This window comes from Balaenoptera acutorostrata, chromosome 8 (genome assembly GCF_949987535.1).
Source record: "Balaenoptera acutorostrata chromosome 8, mBalAcu1.1, whole genome shotgun sequence".
In the NCBI taxonomy this organism is placed as follows: domain Eukaryota; kingdom Metazoa; phylum Chordata; class Mammalia; order Artiodactyla; family Balaenopteridae; genus Balaenoptera; species Balaenoptera acutorostrata.
The window spans coordinates 59,195,167-59,218,090 of NC_080071.1; the positions used below are offsets into that span (position 1 = coordinate 59,195,167).

The window sequence follows — 22,924 nt, forward strand, 5'->3', positions numbered from 1 at the left end:
AAAGGTAATTTCAATGTTTTAGTGCCAGCGTCAGTCCATTGAAATACTATATTACATATCTTCATCTGTTCTGGTGGAATCATTGGTGTGATCCTAGAAATCTGGGTTGAATTCTGCCATTCTTTTAAGATATTTTAAACTTCTTCAAAAAAAAAAATCCACGGGCTATGGGCACTCTAATCTCTCTACTTAATGCACAGTAGCCAGAAGAATAGATTCTTTTCTCTTAAACACTTCTCTAGTAGAGGTTAAACCATTTTGAGACCTGTGAAGATTGAATAACTTCAAAACTCACCTACATTGTACCACCAAGACTCCATCCGTTAAAGGCAAACCTCCCTGTTGGGTTCCCAATTACATTCCAAATTTACATTTCGTTTGAGAATCTCTACATACTCCAGCTCTGTGCCGTTGAGCCTATTCTAGGGGTGCTGAGTACAGCAAAGATCAGAAGGTTAAACACAAGTTGGTGCAAAATTCACCCACAATAAAGGCCATACAAGAGTTTGTGGGGAAGAAATAAGAAACCCATACTATATCCAATTTCGAGCTCAGTTCAATTCTGCTGGCATCAGAAAACGAGATTTTAATTTAACATTATCAGGGAAGCAACATCAAATGAGGTTAGTGGGGAAAGTTAGCAGAGGAAAGCTAACTCTGCTTTGCAGATTAGCTGCAGATTTTTAGACATGTAGATTAGACATGCAGATTTTTACTGAAGTAAGAGATTTGGGAATTCTGACTCTGAAAGCCTCCATCTCGATTTAACCATGAGAAGAGGGAATCCAAGGCCTGGACAGTTCTTTTCCTAGGGCAAGGCGGGGGTGGGGTGAGGTGAGGGGCAGGGAGAAGGGAGAACAACGGAGACAGCTAGGGAGATGCCTGAATTCAACAGTACCTCTGACTAAGCTTCCTCCTTCCCTCCATCCCTCCCTTTTGATGCTGTATCCTACGCTCTGTTTAGAGTGCCCTCTTGTGTCTGGAGATGGTAACATTTTCATTTCTCAGCAGACATTCTCGTGGCAGCATCCATAAAATATGTAATGGCACCTTTTTTTTAACCACACTTGCTTCAGAGCCTATACCTAAAATTCAGGCACAGGTGGGCTAGGATTCCAGATTGCCCCCAGGTGCCAAAAAAATGAAGCAAAGGAGAAAGAAACAGTCACTCCCAAATTTCCTAAACAAACCATAAAATAGCAAAAGATAATAATAATAAATAATAATTATTCAACTGATTAATACATTGCTCTTGCATTTTCCTGAAAGCACTGAGCCATCTTAACTGATCTAATTTGGTGAGAAAAAATATTAAGAGTGGCTAGGTCCCAGGATTTCCCTTGTTAGCTCAAGAATTTGAGGCACAATTTTAATACTATTCATTGCAAACCGTTAAAAGGACTTTTTTTTCATCCTATTCCCAACAAACCTTTATAACTCCTAAAGGAGTTTTCTGTCTGTTCTTTGTTTCCAAGAACCAAGTCCCCAAGCCTTGGAGGCAGATCAGCCCAAACCAGAGTTTAATCTCATTACAGCAGCCCCTCAGGCAAAGGAACTCCCATCTGCACCCAGTCATGCTATCTGAGAAACACACAAGTTTCTCACAAATTGTTTTTGGTGATGGATTTTCAGAAGCCCCCTTGTTTGTGAACTCTACAGCTCAGAAGAGTTTTCAGTGCTACCACTAAGTTCAAGTTTCACAGGAGAAATTACTGCACACAGTTTTTAGAGAATACATAAATTCAATGGCAAATTTATTTGCTTGAGAGAGTATGTAGATTCTGGCAAAAAAAAAATATATATATATATATATATTTCAGAACCATGACTGCAACCAGGACCAAAGACTCTGTACAGAAAGTAAGTGTAAAAAAGCACTTCCTGGAGTGGTCCCACCCCCTGCGCCCAGAATGGAGCCCGCGTTTCCGCAGAGTTGGAATTCCTGGCTCGGGGTCTCTTCCCTCCGCCGTCACTGAACTGCCCTGGAGCCTGAGGGGAGGGCAGCTTCACTAAGGCTGCCGGCTCTGGAGGGGCCTCAGCAGCCAAAGCCACGACAGCCCTGGGGACCACGGGCCAGGCAGACAGCAGAAGCAAGAACTACAATCGTGCAGCTTGTGGAACAAAAACCACATTCACAGAAAGACAGACAAGATGAAAAGGCAGAGGGCTATGTACCAGATGAAGGAACAACATAAAACCCCAGAAAAACAACTAAATGAAGTGGAGATAGGAAACCTTCCAGAAAAATAATTCAGAATAATGATAGTGAAGATGATCCAGGACCTCAGAAAAAGAATGGAGGAAAAGATCGAGAAGATGCAAGAAATGTTTAACAAAGACCTAGAAGAATTTGAGAACAAACTAACAGAGATGAACAATACAATAACTGAAATGAAAAATACACTAGAAGGAATCAATAGTAGAATAACTGAGGCAGAAGAACGGATAAGTGACCTGGAAGACAGAACGGTGGAATTCACTGCTGTGGAACAGAATAAAGAAAAAAGAAAGAAAAGAAATGAAGACAGCCTAAGAGACCTCTGGGACAACATTAAACACAACAACATTTGCATTATAGGGGTCCCAGAAGGAGAAGAGAGAGAGAAAGGACCCGAGAAAACATTTGAAGAGATTATAGTCCAAAACTTCCCTAACATGGGAAAGGAAGTAGCCACCCAAGTCAAGGAAGTGCAGAGAGTCCCATACAGGATAAACCCAAGTAGAAACACGTTGAGACACATAGAATTCAAATGGACAAAAATTAAAGACAAAGAAAAATTATTGAAAGCATCCAGGGAAAACCGACAAATAATATACAAGGGAACTCCCATAAGGTTAACAGCTGATTTCTCAGCAGAAACTCTACAAGCCAGAAGGGAGGGGCATGATATATTAAAGTGATGAAAGGGAAGAACCTACAACCAAGATTACTCTACCCAGCAAGGATCTCATTCAGTTTCGATGGAGAGATCAAAAGCTTTACAAACAAGCAAAAGCTAAGAGAATTCAGCACCACCAAACCAGCTCTACAACAAATGCTAAAGGAACTTCTCTAAGTGGGAAACACAAGAGAAGAAAAGGACCTACAGAAACAAACCCAAAACAGTTAAGGAAATGGTCATAGGAACATACATATCAATAATTACCTTAAACGTGAATGGATTAAATGCTCCAACCAAAAGACACAGGCTTGCTGAATGGATACAAAAACAAGACCCATATATATGCTGTCTACAAGAGAACCACTTCAGACTAGGGACACATACAGACTGAAAGTGAGGGGATGGAGAAAGATATTCCATGCAAATGGAAATCAAAAGAAAGCTGGAGTAGCAATACTCATATCAGATAAAATAGACTTTAAAATAAAGAATGTTACAAGAGACAAGGAGGGCACTACATAATGATCAAGGAATCAATCCAAGAAGAAGATATAACAATAATTCACCACTATTATTCAACATAGTTTTGGAAGTCCTAGCTATGGCAATCAGAGAAGAAAAAGAAATAAAAGGAATACAAATTGGAAAAGAAGAAGTAAAACTGTCACTGCAGATGACATGATACTATAAATAGAGAATCCTAAAGATGCCACCTTAACTACTAGAACTATCAATGAATTTGGTAAAGTTGCAGGATACAAAATTAATGCACAGAAATCTCTTGCATTCCTATACACTAATGATGAAAAATCTGAAAGAGAAATTAAGGAAACACTCCCATTTACCATTGCAACAAAAAGAATAAAATACCTAGGAATAAACCTACCTAAGGAGACAAAACACCTGTATGCAGAAAACTATAAGACACTGATGAAAGAAATTAAAAATGATACAAACAGATGGAGAGATATACCATGTTCTTGGATTGGAAGAATCAATATTGTGGAAATGACTATACTACCCAAAGCAATCTACAGATTCAAGGCAATCCCTATCAAATTACCAATGGCATTTTTTACAGAACTAGAACAAAAAATCTTAAAATTTGTATGGAGACACAAAAGACCCCAAATAGCCAAAGCAGTCTTGAGGGAAAAAAACAGAGCTGGAGGAATCAGACTCCCTGAGTTCAGACTATACTACAAAGCTACAGTCATCAAGACAATATGGTACTGGCACAAAAACAGAAATATAGATCAATGGAACAGGATAGAAAGCCCAGAGATAAACCCACGCACCTATGGTCAACTAATCTATGACAAAGGAGGCAAGGATATACAATGGAGAAAAGACAGTCTCTTCAATCAGTGGTGCTGGGAAAACTGGACAGCTACATGTAAAAGAATGCAATTAGAACACTCCCTAACACCATACACAAAAATAATCTCAAAATGGATTTGAGACCTAAATGTAAGACTGGACACTATAAAACTCTTAGAGGAAAACATAGGAAGAACACTCTTTGACATAAATCACAGCAAGATCTTTTTTGATCCACCTCCTAGAGTAATGGAAATAAAAACAAAAATAAACAAATGGGACCTAGTGAAACTTAAAAGCACAGCAAAGGAAACTACAAACAAGACGAAAAGACAACCCTCAGAATGGGAGAAAGTATTTGCAAACGAATCAACGGATAAAGGATTAATCTCCAAAATATATAAACAGCTCATGCAGCTCAATATTAAAAAAACAAACAACCCAATCCAAAAATGGCAGAAAACCTAAATAGATATTTCTCCAGAGAAGACATACAGATTGCCAAGAAGCACATGAAAAGCTGCTCAACATCACTGATTATTAGAGAAATGAAAATCAAAACTACAATGAGGGTATCACCTCACACCAGTTAGAATGGGCATCATCAGAAAATCTACAGACAACAAATGCTGGAGAGGGTGTGGAGAAAAGGGAACCCTCTTGCACTGTTGGTGAGAATGTAAATTGATACAGCCACTATGGAGAACAGTATGGAGGTTCCTTAAAAATCTAAAAATAGAATTGTCAATATGATCCAGCAATCCCACTACTGAGCATATACCCAGAGAAAACCATAATTCAAAAAGACACATGCACCCTAATGTTCATTGCAGCACTATTTACAATAGCTAGGTCATGGAAGCAACCTAAATGCCCATCGACAGACAAATGGATAAAGAAGATGTGGTACATATATATAATGGAATATTACTCAGCTATAAAAAGGAACGAAATTGCGTCATTTGTTGAGACGTGGATGGATCTAGAGACTGTCATACAGAGTGAAGTAAGTCAGAAAGAGAAAAACAAATATCGTATATTAACGCATATATGTGGAACCTAGAAAAATGATATAGATGAACTGGTGTGCAGGGCAGAAATTGAGACACAGATGTAGAGAACAAACATATGGACACCAAGGGGGGAAAGCGGCAGGGGGGTGGAGGTGGTGGTTTGATGAAACGGGCGATTGGGATTGACATGTATTCACTGATGTGTATAAAATTGATGACTAATAAGAACCTGCTGTATAAAAAGAAAAATTTGCCAATAAAAAAATTAATTAATTAATTAAATAAATTCTTTTTCAGCTTCAAAAAAAAAAGCACTTCCTGTCTAAAACAGAAAACTATTCTATTTTTTTAACTTAAGTTTGAGTTAGATTTACGTATTCCTAGCCTTTTGAGAGAACACACACTTTTTGTAAATTATTGTCATCAAGGTGGCCAATAATGTCATTACCCCTCTGCTAATGCCTGACACACAGTAGGTACTCAGTAAATACAAGGAAGAGAGAGCAGCTATGAAAGAATGACCCCTAGTATTTCTCTAATACCCCTAGAAAATTCTGGACTCTAAGTGGCTCGTGCAAAATAATCCAGTACGTCAATTCTAGAGAAGGTGGGAAGAGAGCAGCAGCTAAAGTTCCGACCCTGGTGCAGACTGCCTGGATTCACACTGGGCCTCACCACCTGCTGGCTGTGTAAACACGTTTCTAAACATCTCAATACCTCCGTTTCTCCACGGGTAAATGGGACAAATAACCATACCTACCTCGAAGGATTGTTGCAAGGATTGAATAAGTTAATCCTTGCAAAGCACTTGGAGTAATGCCTGGTACTTTGTAGGGAGACAGTAGCCACAGAGTAATGTGAGTGGAGACACTTTATAAATTTATACGGGGAAGCTTTATAGAGAGAGAAATGTAAGTATATATGAAGTAATAATTAGTAAGGGGATTAGCTACTAAAGAAAACAGGAATACAGGTACTGGGATGGCTATTACTCAAGCTTGAGGCAGAGGAAAGAACAAGTTTGGGAGAACTCTCTGCTCCCACCCACCCCTGCCCCCAAGGCTGAGACTCTGACCTTGTGAGGGAGGGTGTCCCTGTGGCCCCAGTAGAGGCCAAGAAGCCCCCTGAAGTACTGGCAAGGGAGAAGCCCCGCCCCCCAGGGCACTGGAGAACCGAGGAGCTTTCCCCGGAGGAGCTGGCCGACTCACCAGGGGGCCACCTGCAGGGGTGCCACGGAACCCACTGGGAATCCTGCTGGGGCGCCAGCAAAACTTGCCAGGAAGCTTCCTGCAGGAGTGTTGTTGAATTATCTGGGGAGCCAGCCAGGAGACCCACGGGACGGGGAGCTGCTGCTGCTGAAACTTGGGCCCGCTGGGGTTCCCACACCCCAACCGAGCACTCGTTGCAGGAGCAAGAACACAGGGACACTCACGGAACCAGGAAAAAGCCCCCTCCTGCTGCAGTGTCCCTCCAGTGACAAAGCCAGCTGGCTAAAGGGAAGTGCTTAGGGAGTCCAGCTCCAGGATCACAGCAGGGCAGTGAAGAGTAGATTTGGAACCAAGAGGCAAAGAGTTGATACCTGGCATACCCTTAGAACAGTATTTGATAAATAAGTCATAGCTATGAGGCACACAAATGCTCTAAGTCCTGGCTAGCTCATCTCTGGGAGGAATGTCAAGCTCCTATAAGAAGGGGCCTAAAATAGTGCTTAAAGGCCTGGACTCGAGGAAGATGACATACACGTGAATGCTGCCCTTGCCTCGTACTAGATGCAAGGCAGCTTACCAAACCCCTCTGTGCTTCAGTTTCTCCATCTGAAAAATGGGGATAATAATAATATACCTACATTATAGGGTTGCTGTATTAAATAAGTTAACATATAAAGGGCTTAGAAGGGTACATCTTAGTTTTTATTAGATAGTTGCTTGGTTAGAACAGCAAACAAAAATGTTTCTAAGATTACACCAAAACCAGAAATGTAAGTGAGAGCTAACAGGATCGAATTCTTTAATTGGCAGGCCTGAGACATCCTTCCTTTAGTACCATCCTCCCCCTCAGTTCCCAGGGTTCCACTCCTGCCTGTGATTGACAGCTCTAATGTTCTCTTACTCATCCACACCCCCCAATTAGGAGAAATAGTTACCAGTATTTTGCTCAGGTTAAGTCACCCAGCTAGTGCAATGGTTCTCAACTGGGGGTAATCGATTTTGTGTCCACCCCACAACCCCAGGAGACATTTGGAAAAGTCTGGAGACATTTTGATTGTCACAACTGGGGCAGGGATGTTGCTCAATATCCTACAGTGCACAGTACAGTCGTCCTCAGTAAAGAATTATCCAGTCCAAACTGTCAATAGTGTCACAGTTGAAAAACCCTGATCTGGAGGGTCCAGGGGCTTTGGAGAAAGAAAACAGAAACAGGGGATGAGCAGAGACATTGTGCCTTGTTCCTCCAGCTACGCTGGGTTCCTGGTTGGTTCAGCCTATGTCATCAAATCCAGACTGTCTGGCCCACAGCTGGAGTCTAAATGTACAATTTCTGATGTCCTTGGGCTATTCATGTCATCTACATAGAAGCTGGGTTCCCACATCTTCCAAACCAAGAAGTTAGGGCATAAGTTCTTGAAAGAGCTGCTATTGAAGCAGAATGTCCAAATTTTTAAGAAATCTTTGCAGAAGGAAGCAATATTTGTCTTTTTCCAACTTTAGCCAACCTTTCCAACTTTTTCCAATCTCTTTCTTTCCATAAAGTGCTGTTTAAAACAAGTTTCTCTTCTAAGCTTCAGGCCCTCAGATTCATTCCTGTAGCTGAGCACAATTTTACTAAGGTAATGAAGGTTTTAGGGTAAAAGAAAGGAAAGTATGAGAAGCACCATTATAAAATGAAAAGTTGCTAAATAAACGAGTAGGACAGAATATTGATTGACAGTTACTGTAAAATTCTGTTTGTCTCAGCCACAGCTTACATCAGGAAGGGTCTAGCCAGCAAATATGAAATGTGTATGGGCTGTCTGAGGCAACACATGTGAACAAAGAAAAATTAGCTTTTCTGTAACAATATAAACCATGTGTAGCTCATGAGGCTGACAGGACTATAAGTGAAAACGGTTCTTTGGCTGCTCCACCAACCAAATTCCGTGGATATGAAATTCTGAAAACAGCTGGAAACCAATCTTTTTTTCTGTTAGTTATTCATGATGTTTCCTTTTCTGGCTGTACTACATGCTTGAAATCCTGCATTTGATTTCATCTGAGTGAAAACTGCAGCCCTCGACAAAGAATCACTCATCCACTCCTCACTGGCTGAGGAATTCAGCAACTTGTTGACAGTTTCCAAGGGAGAGTTTCAGCATATGGGAAAATGACAGTATTTTCCATAATTAAAAAGTTCCTGGTTAACTTAGGAATACACATATGTAAATCATTTTAAAATATTTTTCATTTGCTATAGTAAAAGCTCTTTCCCTTTATTTTATTAAGTTCATATTTTCTACTTAGTTTCTAACCAACATCCTACCAAACGTAGATTAAAGCTGTTCAAAGGGATTGCAGGTATAAATAAAGCAATCCTTTATAAGGCACCTCATATTCATATAAATGTTAGCATTTTTCCCTTTACTGAACAATTTACTACCACAAATTTTTGTGCACATTCAAAATGCTATTTAAATAAAAATTCTTCTATGAACAATTTCTCAGGGAAAGCCAAATATGCTTGTACATTAATTCCTTCTTTAGAAATCAAAGTATAGTTGATAATAATTACACTGTATTTAACCATAGATTGGGAAGTGAATCAACAATTTTTTCAATGTTAGCACTCGCTAAGGAAGCAATAGGATTCAGTCTGTGAATGAAAAAGAAATTGCATCAGCAAGTCTAGCAGGGGCAGTAAAGCAGGAGGAGAGGGGCCAGACTGCTTTTTTCCTTTCTCAGAAGTCAGGCAGTATCTGTCTGACCTCTCTGGGGTCTCATGAGCCATGTCTCTGAACAACTTGACAAGTTATATAACTGTTACGGTCATTACTAACGGTAATTGTGGTCATTAGCAACAATCACCAAATTAAGGGATTTCCGCCAGCATCTCCTTTGTTCTGACAGGATACATTTTGCAAAGTCGGAAACCAGTTTCTGCGCCCCCGAAGACCGCTACCAGATACAGTTTATAAAATAATTGGGGGAGGGAGTGTTGCCCTGTCAGCAATTTACTGGAGGCCTACTGTGTACCAGGCATTGCAAGTACAGAGGTGGCAGAGTCGCTCTCTAGTAGAAGACAGACATGTGATCTAATACCATAATACCTTCCTGTTCAAAGACTTTAAATATTAAACAAATCCACAATTTGACATCTACTTCCTCCCTCTGGCTTTTCCTTTGATCAGTGCTGCTGTGGCATTCTGTGAAATTAGATTACGTGGCTAAAATGTGTGTGTGGAGGGGCGGTCATTACTGTACAGCCTTTACATTACTGAACCTCATTTTCTCGATCTCTAAAGGACTGGAAAAGACTACCTTCATTATGTTGTTCTGAAACTAAAAAGCAAACTGAACACAGTGAAATAAAATATATGAAAATACTTCATAAACTAACATAAAGCAATATTGAAACAAAAACTTATTATTTAAAAATACAAATGAAACAAATCCTTCAGTAGATTCCTACTGCCAGCCTTAGCCTCTCCACCTTATAATTAACCGGTTTTAACCAGGGCAAACCAGTTTTCAACACAGATTGCCTGGAAGGGCATAGTCAATTATCTTTTTTTATATGAGCAATACCTAAATACTCTACTCACCATTCAGAATTTCTGTTGCGTCCTCTGATCCAACAACTGCACAAACCTACTTTTCCAAAGTAATGACACTGAATCACTGTTTATAAAGCATGCTTTCCTTTAAAAAAATGTTTATTTTCCAGGAAGACCAATGGGTTATGATGAGTTACCAACTCTTAATGTTCACAGAGTCTGGTATTAGGAAAAATGTGTCTTCATGCGAAATGAACCTAATCCCCAGGGAACCACACCCAAATAAAGTAATGTTCAAGTTACTGGAGCATTCTGAAATTGATTTTGACTCCTGATACCCATAAGGGATGGTTTGTCCCTTTCCACCTCAGCTGAACCATGGCCCAATAGTTATTCCAAAAACTCTCCTCTTATAAAGGCCAAATGTGCTCAATAGACGTCCCTTAAACTACTTGATGCAAAGAAATGCAGGCTGTTGACTGAATCAACCATGATTAACCTTCAACATGTTTCCTTTCCAGACAAATGTTTATTATGTGTAAAATACACGTCTATTAGTATAAAATTTTCTTACATGAATCAGCAATTCAAAATGTTGTAGATCAAGCAATGCCAATAATATCCTAAATGGAAGTTCTCAAACTCACTATGGTCTTTAATTTTCAGAAGACCTGGATTCTATGTAATAGTATTTTTCAAGGTGACTGAATATTTTATATATTCCCCAGGGGACTATCATTCATGAATCTTTAGTTTTAAATATTCACTTTTTCTAGCCAAATAAACCACTTATTTTAAAAAGGCTGCTGGTATTTGGATAGTTATCCAAAATCGGTTTAACGATGTCATACATTAACTAGACAAGAAAGCAATTTTGTGAGCAGAAATAGATAACCTATATAAACGAACAAGCTTTCAAACTACTAAAGGGCTCCAAGGCTTAAAAATAAGTACAGTCACAGAAAAGTGTCACTTTTTACAGAAAGGTTTTTTTTATTTTGTAAAAAGTAATGTTTTGAGTATATTTACTTTACTCTTTTAAACCAGTACAAGTACAATGCTAAGCACTGAGTAAAAAGTACCCTGCTTTATAAACTTATTTTTAACACACTGATGGCATACTGCTCACTGAAGACAGAAATATGTGATCCAATTATAAAACATAACATGTACGTGTAAACACATACAACTGAATAGTTGTGAAAAAATAGATTAATCAAAATACTCTGTTTTAAAATATTAAATTCAAGTTATGTGGAAATTTTATGCATAAAAAATCATATTGTATAATCAGAATAACTCTTTAATGGTCATTTCTGAAAAAAATATTAACTTTAGTTAAAAAGTTAATACATTTCTCTTCAAAGTACTTTCAAAACTTCACTACTCAAATGAAAAATAAAATATTTTAACAATTCATTCCATGACATGTTATATAGTTCTTATTCCAAGAAATCTTCTGGCAAGGTATAAATAAATCTGTTAACGGAAAAGAGTAAGAAAAGCCAATCTAGGAAAGAAAATTGTTCCATTAAGTGAGAGTCAAAGTGTGATATCAAATTATTGTCTTTTTTTTCCCCTCCCCATCATTTCTTTTCATGCTACCTTTTGAGACTGAGAGTGCCCTGCAGGGAGTTCACCTTGATCTACATTTCTCTCAAATCTCCCCCCATCTGGGACATAGCACAGGGAAGCACTAATATCACCCTCTCTACTTCACCAGACTGAAAGCTAAGCCCAAACCTCACTCCTATCCCTGGGCTGCAGTGAGTAACATTAAATAAGTGCCTAAAATCTATAATTATTTCAGCAACAAAGTGGACTTGCTAGGGATGATTTTGCTCTACTGTTTTGTTGCCTTAATACCAATTAAACATTTAAAAAAAAAAGCCCACACACATTAAAAAACCTGAAATTAAAACCGTCCCTAGACAATTAATTTAAACATTGGGAAAATGAGAAGTAAATATAGGCCCAACCACTTACAGTCTCCCTCCTCCATTCCTACTTCACACAATTCACCCTAAATAGAAAGAAATAAATTTTCATCCCGACTGCATCGGGAAAGAGTGCCGCTTATTTGTATTAAACTGGCTGTAAGCTCGGAGTGGCAAACGGGACACCCTGAGTCCCCGTTTCCATCAATCGGTCTGCCCCTGCCCGTTCTCAGTCCTCGCGCCCAGGGCGCTGGGGGCGTCGGGGGTCGGCTCTGGGGACACCTCCGGCCTGACCGCGGGGCAGGCGGGCGGGGAAGGCCCCGCAGCGCACAAGGGAGTCCGCTTCAGTTTTATCACTCGGTGCGGGGTGGCCTTTTTGTCGGAGAGCAGAACCTTAGCTGGAGGTGGGTGCGTGGCCCCGTTCTCAGCACCCCCGGTCCCGTGGGCAGCCTGGGGATGCCCGGGCAGCCCTGTGCCCACCGGGGACGGGGCTTTTGACGGTGCAGAGCGCTGAGCTGCCCTTCCTCCTGCAGCCGGGTTCACGGATGCCCGGGACCAGGGCTGCGGGGCACTGGCCGGAGGCACCCTGACGGAAGCCGAGTTCTTGACTTTAATTTGGGTGCTGGTGGAAGGCCCCAAAAATCGGACTGGCTTAGGACCAGTCTTACAGTTCACGCCTTCATCTTCCTCTTCATTGGGCGCTATCAGTCGCCTGTAAATAGAGAAGCAGGTTCTTGTCAACCAGCTGGTCCTGTAAACCAGCATCTACAGGTTTAGTAACTAATGAAAACGTCTCCAAAGTTTACCTTAAGGGTGAATAAAAAGGTTTTCGTCAAGAATTTGAGCCAAGAGGTATCAACCTACCTCATCTCTCATCTCCCACCAAGGTCAATAAGTAAATTAGCAAGTTTACAAAAGATTGTTTCAACTGGAATACACTCTTTCAAACTCACACATAATGTTAATACCAGCAAGTTAAAATTTGGAGCGTTACACTGGAATTACACAACACATTACTCAGTTCTCACAAATTCTGATGTGATCCAGAGGACAACCAGGAGTATCCCAAGTTGTTTTTCCCAGAATAGCAGTTTCAAGAGATTTACTGAGGAAAAAAGGGTTTCACAAATAAACTTGAGAAATGCTACTGCATATTTTATTCTCCTCCTAAAGCTTTAAACTCTATATTAACAAATTAAAGATTCTATAGTAAAGACACCTGTTTAGCTTTGTTGAATCCATATTTCCCAATCATTCTGTAATGCACCCTTTGGCACCCAGTAAAATTAGCATGCTATGGAACACATTTTGGGAACTGCTAGAATAGTCGAACTCATGGTACAGTTAGATGTTTTTTGAATTCGAGAAGTATTGGACAAACCTTCAAAGATTCCTCAGCTGAGTTGCCATTCACTATAAAAAGCCTGAAGTGGGAACACTGTTTTACCTTATTTAATTTATTTTTAATTCATTTTGTTTAAACTAAAACAAACAAACAAAAAACAGTTCACCCATTTCTCCCACTGCCCCCCCCACCCCGCCACCTCTGGCAACTACCAATCAGTTCCCTGTTTTTTTGCTTTGGATTTTGTTTGTTTGTTGTTTGTTTGTTTTTAAGATTCCACATAAAAGCTCATATGGTATTTGTCTTCCTCTGTCTGACTTACTTCACTTAGCATAATATCCTCAAGGTCCATTTGTTGCAAATATATACATACATATATATATATACACACACACACACACACACACACATACCACAATTTCTTTATACCATCATCCATCAATGGACACTTAGGTTGTTTTTATATCTTGGCTATTGTAAATAATGCTTCAATGAACATGGGGGTACATATATCTTTATGAGTTAGTGTTTTTGCTTTCTTTAGATAGACACCCAGAATTAGAATTGCTGGATCATATGTTAGTCCTACTTAGAATTTTTTGAAGAACTTTCATATTGTTTTCCATAGTGGCTGCACCAATTTACATTCCCACTAACAGTGCACAACGGTTCCTTTTTTCCACATCCTTGCCAACATTTATTTCCTGTCTTTTTGATGACAGCCATTCTAACAAGCATGAGGTGATATCTCATTGTGGTTTTGATTTGCATTTCCCTGATGATTAATGATGTTGAGCATCTTTTCATGTACCCATTGGTCATCTATATGTCTTCTTTGGAAAAATGTTTATTCAGATCTTCTGTCCAATTTGAATCAGATTGTTTGTTTTTCTGCTATTGAGCTGTATGAGTTCTTTATATATTTTGGATATTAGCCCCTTATCAGATATATGATTTGCAAATATTTTCTACCATCCAGTACTTTGCCTTTTCATTTTGTTGATGGTTTCCTTTGCTGTGCAGAAGCTTTTTTAGTTTGATGTAGTCCCACTTGTTTATTTTTGCTTCTGTTGCTTTTCATGTCAGATTAAAAGATCATCACTAAGACCTATGTCAAGGAGCTTACCACCTATTTTTTCTTCTAGGAGTTTTATGGTTTACATTCAAGTCTTTAATCCATTTTGAGTTAATTTTTGTGTAGTATGGTGTAAGATAGTGGTCCAGTTTCATTCTTTTGCATGTGGATATCCAATTTTCCCAACACTGTTTATTGAAGACACCTTTCCCCATCGTATATTTTTGGCTCCTTTGTTGTAAATCAGTTGGCCTATATGTATGGGTTTATTTCCGGTCTCTCTCTTCTGTTCCACTGATCTGTGTGTCTGTTTTTATGCCAATACCATACCATTTAAATTACTATAGCTTTGTAATATAGTTTGAAATCAGGGAGCATGATGCCTTCAGCTTTGTTCTTCTTTCTCAAGATTGCTTTGGCTATTTAGGGTCTTTTGTGGTTCCATACATATTTTAGGATTGTTCGTCCTACTTCTGTGAACAATGTCATTGGAATTTTGATAGGGATCACACTGAATCTGTATATTGCTTTGGGTAATACAGGCATTTTAATAATATTAATTCTTCCAATTCATGAATAGGGACTATCTTTCCATTTATTTGTGTCTTCTTCAATTGCTTTCATTAATGACTTACAGTTTTCAACATACAGGTTTTTTATTATCTCCTTGGTTAAATTTATTCCTAGGCATTTTATTCTTTTTGATGCAACCATAAACTGGATTTCCTTAATTTCTCTTTCTGATAGTTCATTATTAGCATATAGAAATGCAACAGATTTTTGTGTATTGATTTTGTTTATTAGTTCTAACAGTTTTTTGATGGAGTATTTAGGGTTTTCTATATATAATATCATGTCATCTGCAAATAGTGACAGTTTTACTTCTTCCTTTCCAATATGGATATTTTTAATTTATTTTTCTTGCCTAATTGCTCTGGCTGGGACTTCCAATACTATGTTTAGTAAAAGTAGTGAGAGTAGGGGTCCTTATCTTGTTCCTGATCTTAGAGGAAATGCTTTGAGCTTCTCACCACTGAGTATGTTTGCTGTAGGCTTGTCATATAAGGCTTTATTATGTGGAGGTACATCCTCACTATACCTGCTCTGTTGAGAATTTTTATCATAAATGGATGCTGAATTTTGTCAAATACCTCTTCTGCGTCTATTGAGATGATCATATGATTTTTGATATGATATAAAAACCATTTGATAGATTGTTTCCAGTTCAAGATGACAACATAGGAAGATACCGAACTCACCTCCTCCCATGGACACACTGAGTCTATAGCTACATAATGGAACAATTTCCTCTTAAATAAAACCTAAAGGCCAGCTGAGTGACAACTACATATTGGGCAAATGAGAAGAAAACAACATTGAAGCAGGTAGGAGAAGCTGGAACACAATCTTGCCATAAACCCGTCCCCCAATGCAGTAATCCGCAACCAGGAAGAAAGTCAAAACCTGCATCTTCTCCCTGAGGAGGGAAAGATTCAAACCCCACATCGGGCTCCCCAGTTTTTAAGACATGCACTTGAGAGATGAGCCCCCAAAACATTTAACTTTGAAAATCAACAGGGTTCAAGTCCCGAGGCCCACAAACTATAGCAATCTGATAAACAGCTCTTCCAGGGTCCACATGCTCAGATTCACCCACCCCAGGGCCCAGTTCAAAGGTGGCCAATTGCACCCAGACTTAAATAGTAAAGTAGCTCACTTGCTGATAGAAAAGTGCTGGCCTGAGGGGCAGCCGTCTAATTTAACACACACATCTAGAAGCCTGCTGGAACACTCTCTGGGAATGAAGACTAGCAGGTACCATCTTCATGCTCTCCCTTTGCTGTGCTCCAGAGCACCAGTATTTCCTGGAAGAGAGCTTTTATACTCGTCTGGAACCCTCACTTTGTATGGCTCTTAGCCAGGGGACACCTCCTGATTACCTGGCTCTGGAGGCCAGTGGAGCTTGCATTCCTGGTCCCATGGGACTGTAACAATTGGTGTTACCCAGAAAGGAGCTCATAGCCTTGTCTGGTACCCCAATTTTTGCAAATGCTGCCAAGAGACACCTCTACATTGCATGGCTCTGGTGGCCAGTAGGGCTTATGCTTGTGGGTCCCACAGGACTGTAACCAATGGAGAAAGAGTTCTTAAACAGCTACCACCCCAGGATGCAGCAAGAAGCAACAGACCCAGAAGCTCAGTCTTTCCGTGACGGAGGTCTGTTAGCTGATCATCATGACTGCCGCCTGAGGGGCAGACTTCTAATTAAACACGCATCTAGGGGCTGACTATAATCTTTCCCAGAGACCTCATAGGGTGGGTGCTATCTTCACACCCACCTTCTGCCACACTCCAAAGTGCCAGTGTCTCCTGAAGGGGAAATTTACATGCATCTGGTCCCCTGGTTTTTGTATTTGCCACCCACAGCATGCCCCTTGATCCCTTGATCCCCTGGCTCTGGTGGCTGGTGGGACTTGCATTCCTGAGTCCCATGGGACTGTGGCAATCAGAGAGATGGTTCCTGGCAGGCTAACATCTACAGGACACTGCACAGACAACAGACTGAGGAACATCCCCCAGTCTTTCTGCAAAGGAGGCCTCTTTGCTTGTCCTAGTGCTTCGGCCTGAGGGGCAGGCCTCAGGTTTGGCACACATGTATTGCCAAACAGAGCTGCTCTCAAGGAACATAGGCTGTGAATGCCATCTTGGTGCTCTCTCTCTCTCTGCCTTGCTCCAGCTCCTCAGAATCTTTCTGAAAAGAGCTTATACACTCAGCTGGAGCCCCGATTTTTGCAGCTGCCACCAAGGGGACACCTTCGGATTGCCTGGCTCTGTTGGCCAGCAGAGCTTACATTTGCAGTCCCACAGGACTGTATATATTTGTATAGCTCTAAAAGCTGCCGCCTGAGGGTCTGGCTTCCAAGCAGCCTCAATCTAGGTGATGAGATCCTCCCCTTTGGGACACTGACAGGTCTTGGCTCATCCTCAAATACTGGGAGTTATTAAAAATATAATAGGCTGCTTGGACAATCGCAAAGGTTTGAGAGTCAACTAAGAGCTGGGGCAGGGCCAAACAATAAGGTTCATCCTCTGCACAAGGCTACTCTTTCAAAACTGAGTGAGGTGGTTGTTTCATCTACTGTATAGAAACCAACACAGAGAGTCAAGTAAAATGAAGAAACTGAGGAATATGTTCCAAATGAAAGAACAAGATAAAACCTCAGGAAAAAACCTTAATTAAACATAGATAAGTAATTTAGCTGAGAAGGAGTTCAATAATGGTCATAAAAATGCTCACCAAACTGGGGAGAAGAATGAATGAACACAGTGAGAACTTCAACAAAGAGATGAAAAATATAAGAAAGTACCAAATAGAAGTCACAGAGCTGTAGAATACAATAACTGAACTGATAAACACACTAGAGGGGTTCAACAGCAGACCAGATGAAGCAGAAGAAAGGATCAGTCAACTCAAAGGCAGGGCAGTGGAATTCACCCAATCAGAGCAGGGAAAAAGAAAAAGAATGGGAAAAAAGTGAAGATAATTTATGGGACAACATCAAATGGACTAACATTCACATTATAGGGCTCCCAGAAGAAGAGAGAGAGAAAGGAGAAGAAATCTTATTTGAATAAATAATAGCTGAAAACTATATAGCCGAGAAAGGAAAGAGACATCCAGATCCAGGAAGTCCAGAGAATTCCAAAAAAGATGAACCCAAAGAGACCCACACTAAGACACATTATAATTAAAATGTCAAAAGTGAAAGACAAGGAGAAAATCTTAAAAACAGCAAGAGAAAAATAACTTGTTATATACAAAGGAACCCCCATAAGACTATCAGGAGATTTTCAGCAGAAATTTTGCAGGCCAGGAAGGAGTGGCATGATATATTCAAAGTAGTAAAAGAAAAAAATCCAACCAAGAATACTCTACCCAGCAAAATTACCATTCAGAATTGAAGGAATAATAAAGAGTTTTCCAGACAAACAAAAGCTAAAGGAGTTCATCACCACTAAACTGGCCTTACAAGAAATGTTAAAGGGACTTCTTTAAGCTGAAAAGAAAGGGCACTAATTAGTAACAACACATATGAAAGAATAAATCTCACTGGAAAGGTAAATACATAGTAAAGGTAGTATATTAATCACTTATAAAGCTAGTATAAAGGTTAAAAGAAAAAAGTAATAAAAATAACTATGATTACAATAATTAGTTATGGAATACACAATATAAAATGATGTAAAATATGACACCAAAAACCTAAAACGTGGCAGGGGATAGTATAATGTTGAGCTTTACAATGGAATCAAACTTAAGTTGTTATCAACTTAAAACAGACTGTTATAGATATAAGTTGTTATATGTAAGCCTCATGGTAACCACAAAGCAAAAACTCATAGTAAATACACAAAAGATAAAGAGAAAGGAATATAATCATACCACTAAAAAAAGTCATCAAACCATGAAGGAAGAGAGCAGGAGAAGAAAGGAACAGAGAGGAACTATAAAAACAATCAGAAAACAATCAACAAAATGGAAATAAGTACATACCTATCAATAATTACTTTAAATGCAAATGGACTAAATTCACAGAGTGGCTAAATAGATCAAAAAATAAGACCCATCTATATGCTGCCCACGAAAGACTCACTTAAGTGTAAGGACACACACAGACTGAAAGTGAAGGGATGGGAAAAGATATTCCATGCAAACCAAAAGAAACCAAAAGAAAGCTGGAGTAGCTATACTTTTATCAGATAAAATAGACTTTAAAACAAAGACTGTAATAAGAGACAAAAAAGGGCATTACATAATCTTAAAAAGGTCAATCGAACAAGAGGATATAACATTTGTAAATATTAATGCACCCAAAATAGGAGCATCTAAAAAATAAAGCAAATATTAACAGAACTAAAGGAAGAAACAGAGAGCAATACGATAATAGTGGGGAGCTTCAATACCCCACTTACATCAATGGATAGATCCTACAGATAGAAAATCAATAAGGAAACATTGGCCTTAACTGACATGTTAGGCCAGATGGACTTAACAGATATTTACAGAACATTCCATCCAAAAATAACAGAGTACACAATCTTCTCAGGTGCACATGGAACGTTTTCCATGATAGATCATGTGTTAGGCCACAATACGAGTCTCAGTAAGTTTAAGACAACTGAAATCATATCAAGCTCTCTTTCTGACCACAATGGTATGAAACTAGAAATTAATTACACAAAGAAAACTGGAAAATTCACAAATACATAGAGATTAAACAACATGTTACTGTACAACCAATGGGTCAAAGAAGAAATCAAAAGAGAAATCAAAAAATACCTTGAGACAAATAAAAATGGAAATGTAACATACCAAAATTTGTGGGATGCAGTGAAAGCAGTTCTAAGAGAGTTCATAGCAATGTTTACCTCAAGAAATAGGATAAATCTCAAATAAAAAAACCTAACTTTACACCTCAAGGAACTAGAAAAAGATCAAACAAAAGTTAGTAGAAGGAAGGAAATAACAAAGATTAGAATAGAAATGAATGAAATAGAGACTAAAAAGACAATAGGAAAGATCAATAAAACTAACAGCTGATTTTTTGAAAAGATAAACAAAACTGACAAACCTTTAGCTAGATTCACCAAGAAAAAAAGAGTACTCAAAATCAGAAATGAAAGAGGAGATGTTGAAACTGATACCATAGACATACAAAGGATCATAAGAGGCTACTATGAACAATTATATGCCAACAAATTGGACAACCTAGAAGAAATGGATTAATTCCTAGAAACATACAACCTACCAAGACTAAATCATGATGAAATAGAAAATCTGAACAGACCAATGACTACTAAGGAGATTGAAATCTCCTAACAAACAAAAGTTCAGGACCAGACAGCTTCACTGGTGAATTCTACCAAACCAATTCTTCAAAGAATTAATACCAGTCCCTCTTAAACACTTCCAAAAAATAAAAGAGGAGGGAACTCTTTCAAATTCATTAAGGCCAGTAGTACCATGATACCAAAACCAGACAAGGATGCCACAGGAAAATTACACACCAATATCCCTGATGAACATAAATGCAAAAAATCCTCAAAAAAAATACTAGCAAACTGAATTCAACAATACATTAAAAGCAACACACATGATGATTTACTCCAGGGATGAAAAGATGGTTCAACATCCACAAATCAGTCAATATGATACACTACACCAACAAAATGAAGGAAAAAAATCACAGGGGACATTACTTTAAATGACCTTAAAACTGTCAAACTGTCAAGCAACCACTGTCAAAAGCCTGCCTGCTCCTTCCACTGCTTCCATCAGTTTCACTTCATGAAGATCACCTTCTGAACATGTGTAATGGCAATCCTCCAAGTCTTCTCCCTCTGACTCAGCACTGTTGTGTCTTCAGAGGCAAATATGAGATACTGAACTCTGATTTTTGGAAATGGGATCATAATAGCGTAGTGATTTGAAATATAATATAATATATTCAACCTCAAAACTCTACTGAACATAACTAAAATTTTGTAGGTGAGAAATGGTTCTTTGGGATCTCACAAGTACTTCTAAGTCATCGTTACCTGGTCCATGAATCAAAAATGATGCTTAATAAAATCCCAGAGGAAAAATACAACTAACACAGAGGAGAGTTTCCATAAAACCATTTCTGCTTGCTTTATATTTTGTACACATCTTCCACTGGACTCTAGTCCAAGGTTGCTCCACCTGAGCACTATTGCCATTTGGGGTTCAACAATTCTTTGTCATGGGGGGCTGCCCTCTGCATTCTAGGACGTTTAGAAGCAACCCTGGCCTCTACCCTCTGGATGCCAGCAACATCCCCCACCTGACAGTGTCCCCAAACGTTACCAAATATATCCCCTGGGGAACAAAACCGCCCCCAATGGAGAACTACTGCTCTAGACCCAAATAATATTTGCTAACTATAAGTTCGAACACCAAAATAAATAATGATAATAAAATGAGAGCCTTTAAGCAAAAAGATCTGTTTTAACATATGATTTACTACTAAAAACTGAATAAAATTCTCTGCACCTCTGTGAAAGATCCAGAGGGCAAAAGTAAGAAAGCAGTCTGAAATTTCATACGGGCACTGAATCAAATGCTAGAATAGATGATCAAGAAATCAGAATGTCTGAAAGTCATGAATACTACCCAAGATAATGAAAAGGAAATATAATTTTAAATGTATTTAAACCACAGTGAAAGACACAGATGTGGAGTGAATTCAGTGCTAATGATTTCATAGAACACAAGATAATACTACTAAATAAAAATGTTATTTGTGGTAACAGGAAGGAGAAAGGGATTCAGAATAAGTCACAGGAAATTTCAAATATTAAGTCTAATAGATTTCTTGACTATTGCCAATAAAGTCTGGAATTTCACTTTAGTGGGGAAAAATACCACAGCATTCCCACTGTGTCCAGTAGTATTTTTAAAATCATACTCTCCCAAAAAGAACATACCATATAACTCAGTTTTAAAGAATTACTTCCACTTTTTACATAGTTCTGGTAACTTTGCATTTAATTTTTTTTTTTTTGGCCACACCACACGGCTTGTGGGATTTTAGTTCCCCCACCAGGGATTGAACCCGGGCCCTCGGCAGTGAGAGCACAGAGTCCTAACCACTGACTGCCAGGGTATTCCCTCAAGATTTACGTTTTGGGGCTTCCCTGGTGATGCAGTGGTTGAGAATCCACCTGCCAATGCAGGGGACACAGGTTCGAGCCCTGGTCCGGGAAGATCCCACATGCTGCGGAGCAACTAGGCCCATGTGCCACAACTACTGAGCCTGTGCTCTAGAGCCCGCAAGCCACAGCTACTGAGCCCGTGTGCCACAACTACTGAAGCCCGCATGCCTAGAGCCCGTGCTCCGCAACAAGAGAAGCCACCACAGAGAAGCCTGTGCACCACAACGAAGAGTAGCCCCCACTCACTGCAACTAGAGAAAGCCTGCACTCAGCAACGAAGACCCAATGCAGCCAAAAATAAATAAATAAATAAAGATTTATACTTTGATGGTAAGGCAGAATATTCACCTAGGTAATTAATAAGCTCAATGAGGTCAAGAACCATTATTCACTCCCCCAGTAAAGGCAGTAAAAATATAGGTCATAGATTAATTTTTAAAAAAATCAACAAAGGACAGATAACCTCTTTCGAATTGGGGCCATGTGACGCAGGCTTCCATGTAAAGGCCGCTCTTCCAGAGTCCAACATTCTATCAGCTCATGAGGCACCCGCCAGTAGCTAACACCTGGAAGATAAAAAGACAATTTAGAGAACCACTGTCCACTGGCAAAGGCTCAGCAACACTTTTGTATAAGACCGGCCAGAAACAGTTTAAGGTTCATGCCTCCCATTTGATGAAGAGAAGTATAAGCAGGAAGTGCTCCCAAGAAGAGCCAGGGCAATAGTGGCACAGCTCATGACCCGGGTCCAGAAAGAGCTGGCTACCAGCCGCCCCAGCTCTGCCACTGATAACCAGCAGGTCGCTATACAGACCTTGGGCAACTGAGTGTGTGCTGGTTAAGGGCACAGGCACTGGAGCCAAAACTG

The 22,924-nt window shown here is 39.4% G+C and overlaps 1 protein-coding gene across 2 annotated transcripts in view; it reads right to left on the minus strand.

Annotated features, from left to right (window-relative positions):
• Positions 1-10,989: 10,989 nt before the first annotated feature.
• Positions 10,990-22,924, minus strand: part of KCTD18 (potassium channel tetramerization domain containing 18) — a 29,600-nt gene continuing 17,665 nt past the window's right edge. The window contains exons 4-5 of one of the 2 annotated variants that reach the window (XM_057551961.1): positions 22,520-22,622; positions 10,990-12,611 (exon numbers count right to left, since the gene is read on the minus strand). In XM_057551961.1, the coding sequence (XP_057407944.1) occupies positions 12,104-12,611; positions 22,520-22,622 (611 nt within the window). In that variant the 3' untranslated portion in view covers positions 10,990-12,103. The remainder of the gene's footprint in view (positions 12,612-22,519; positions 22,623-22,924) is intronic. The other variant, XM_007190491.2, reaches the window with a different exon arrangement.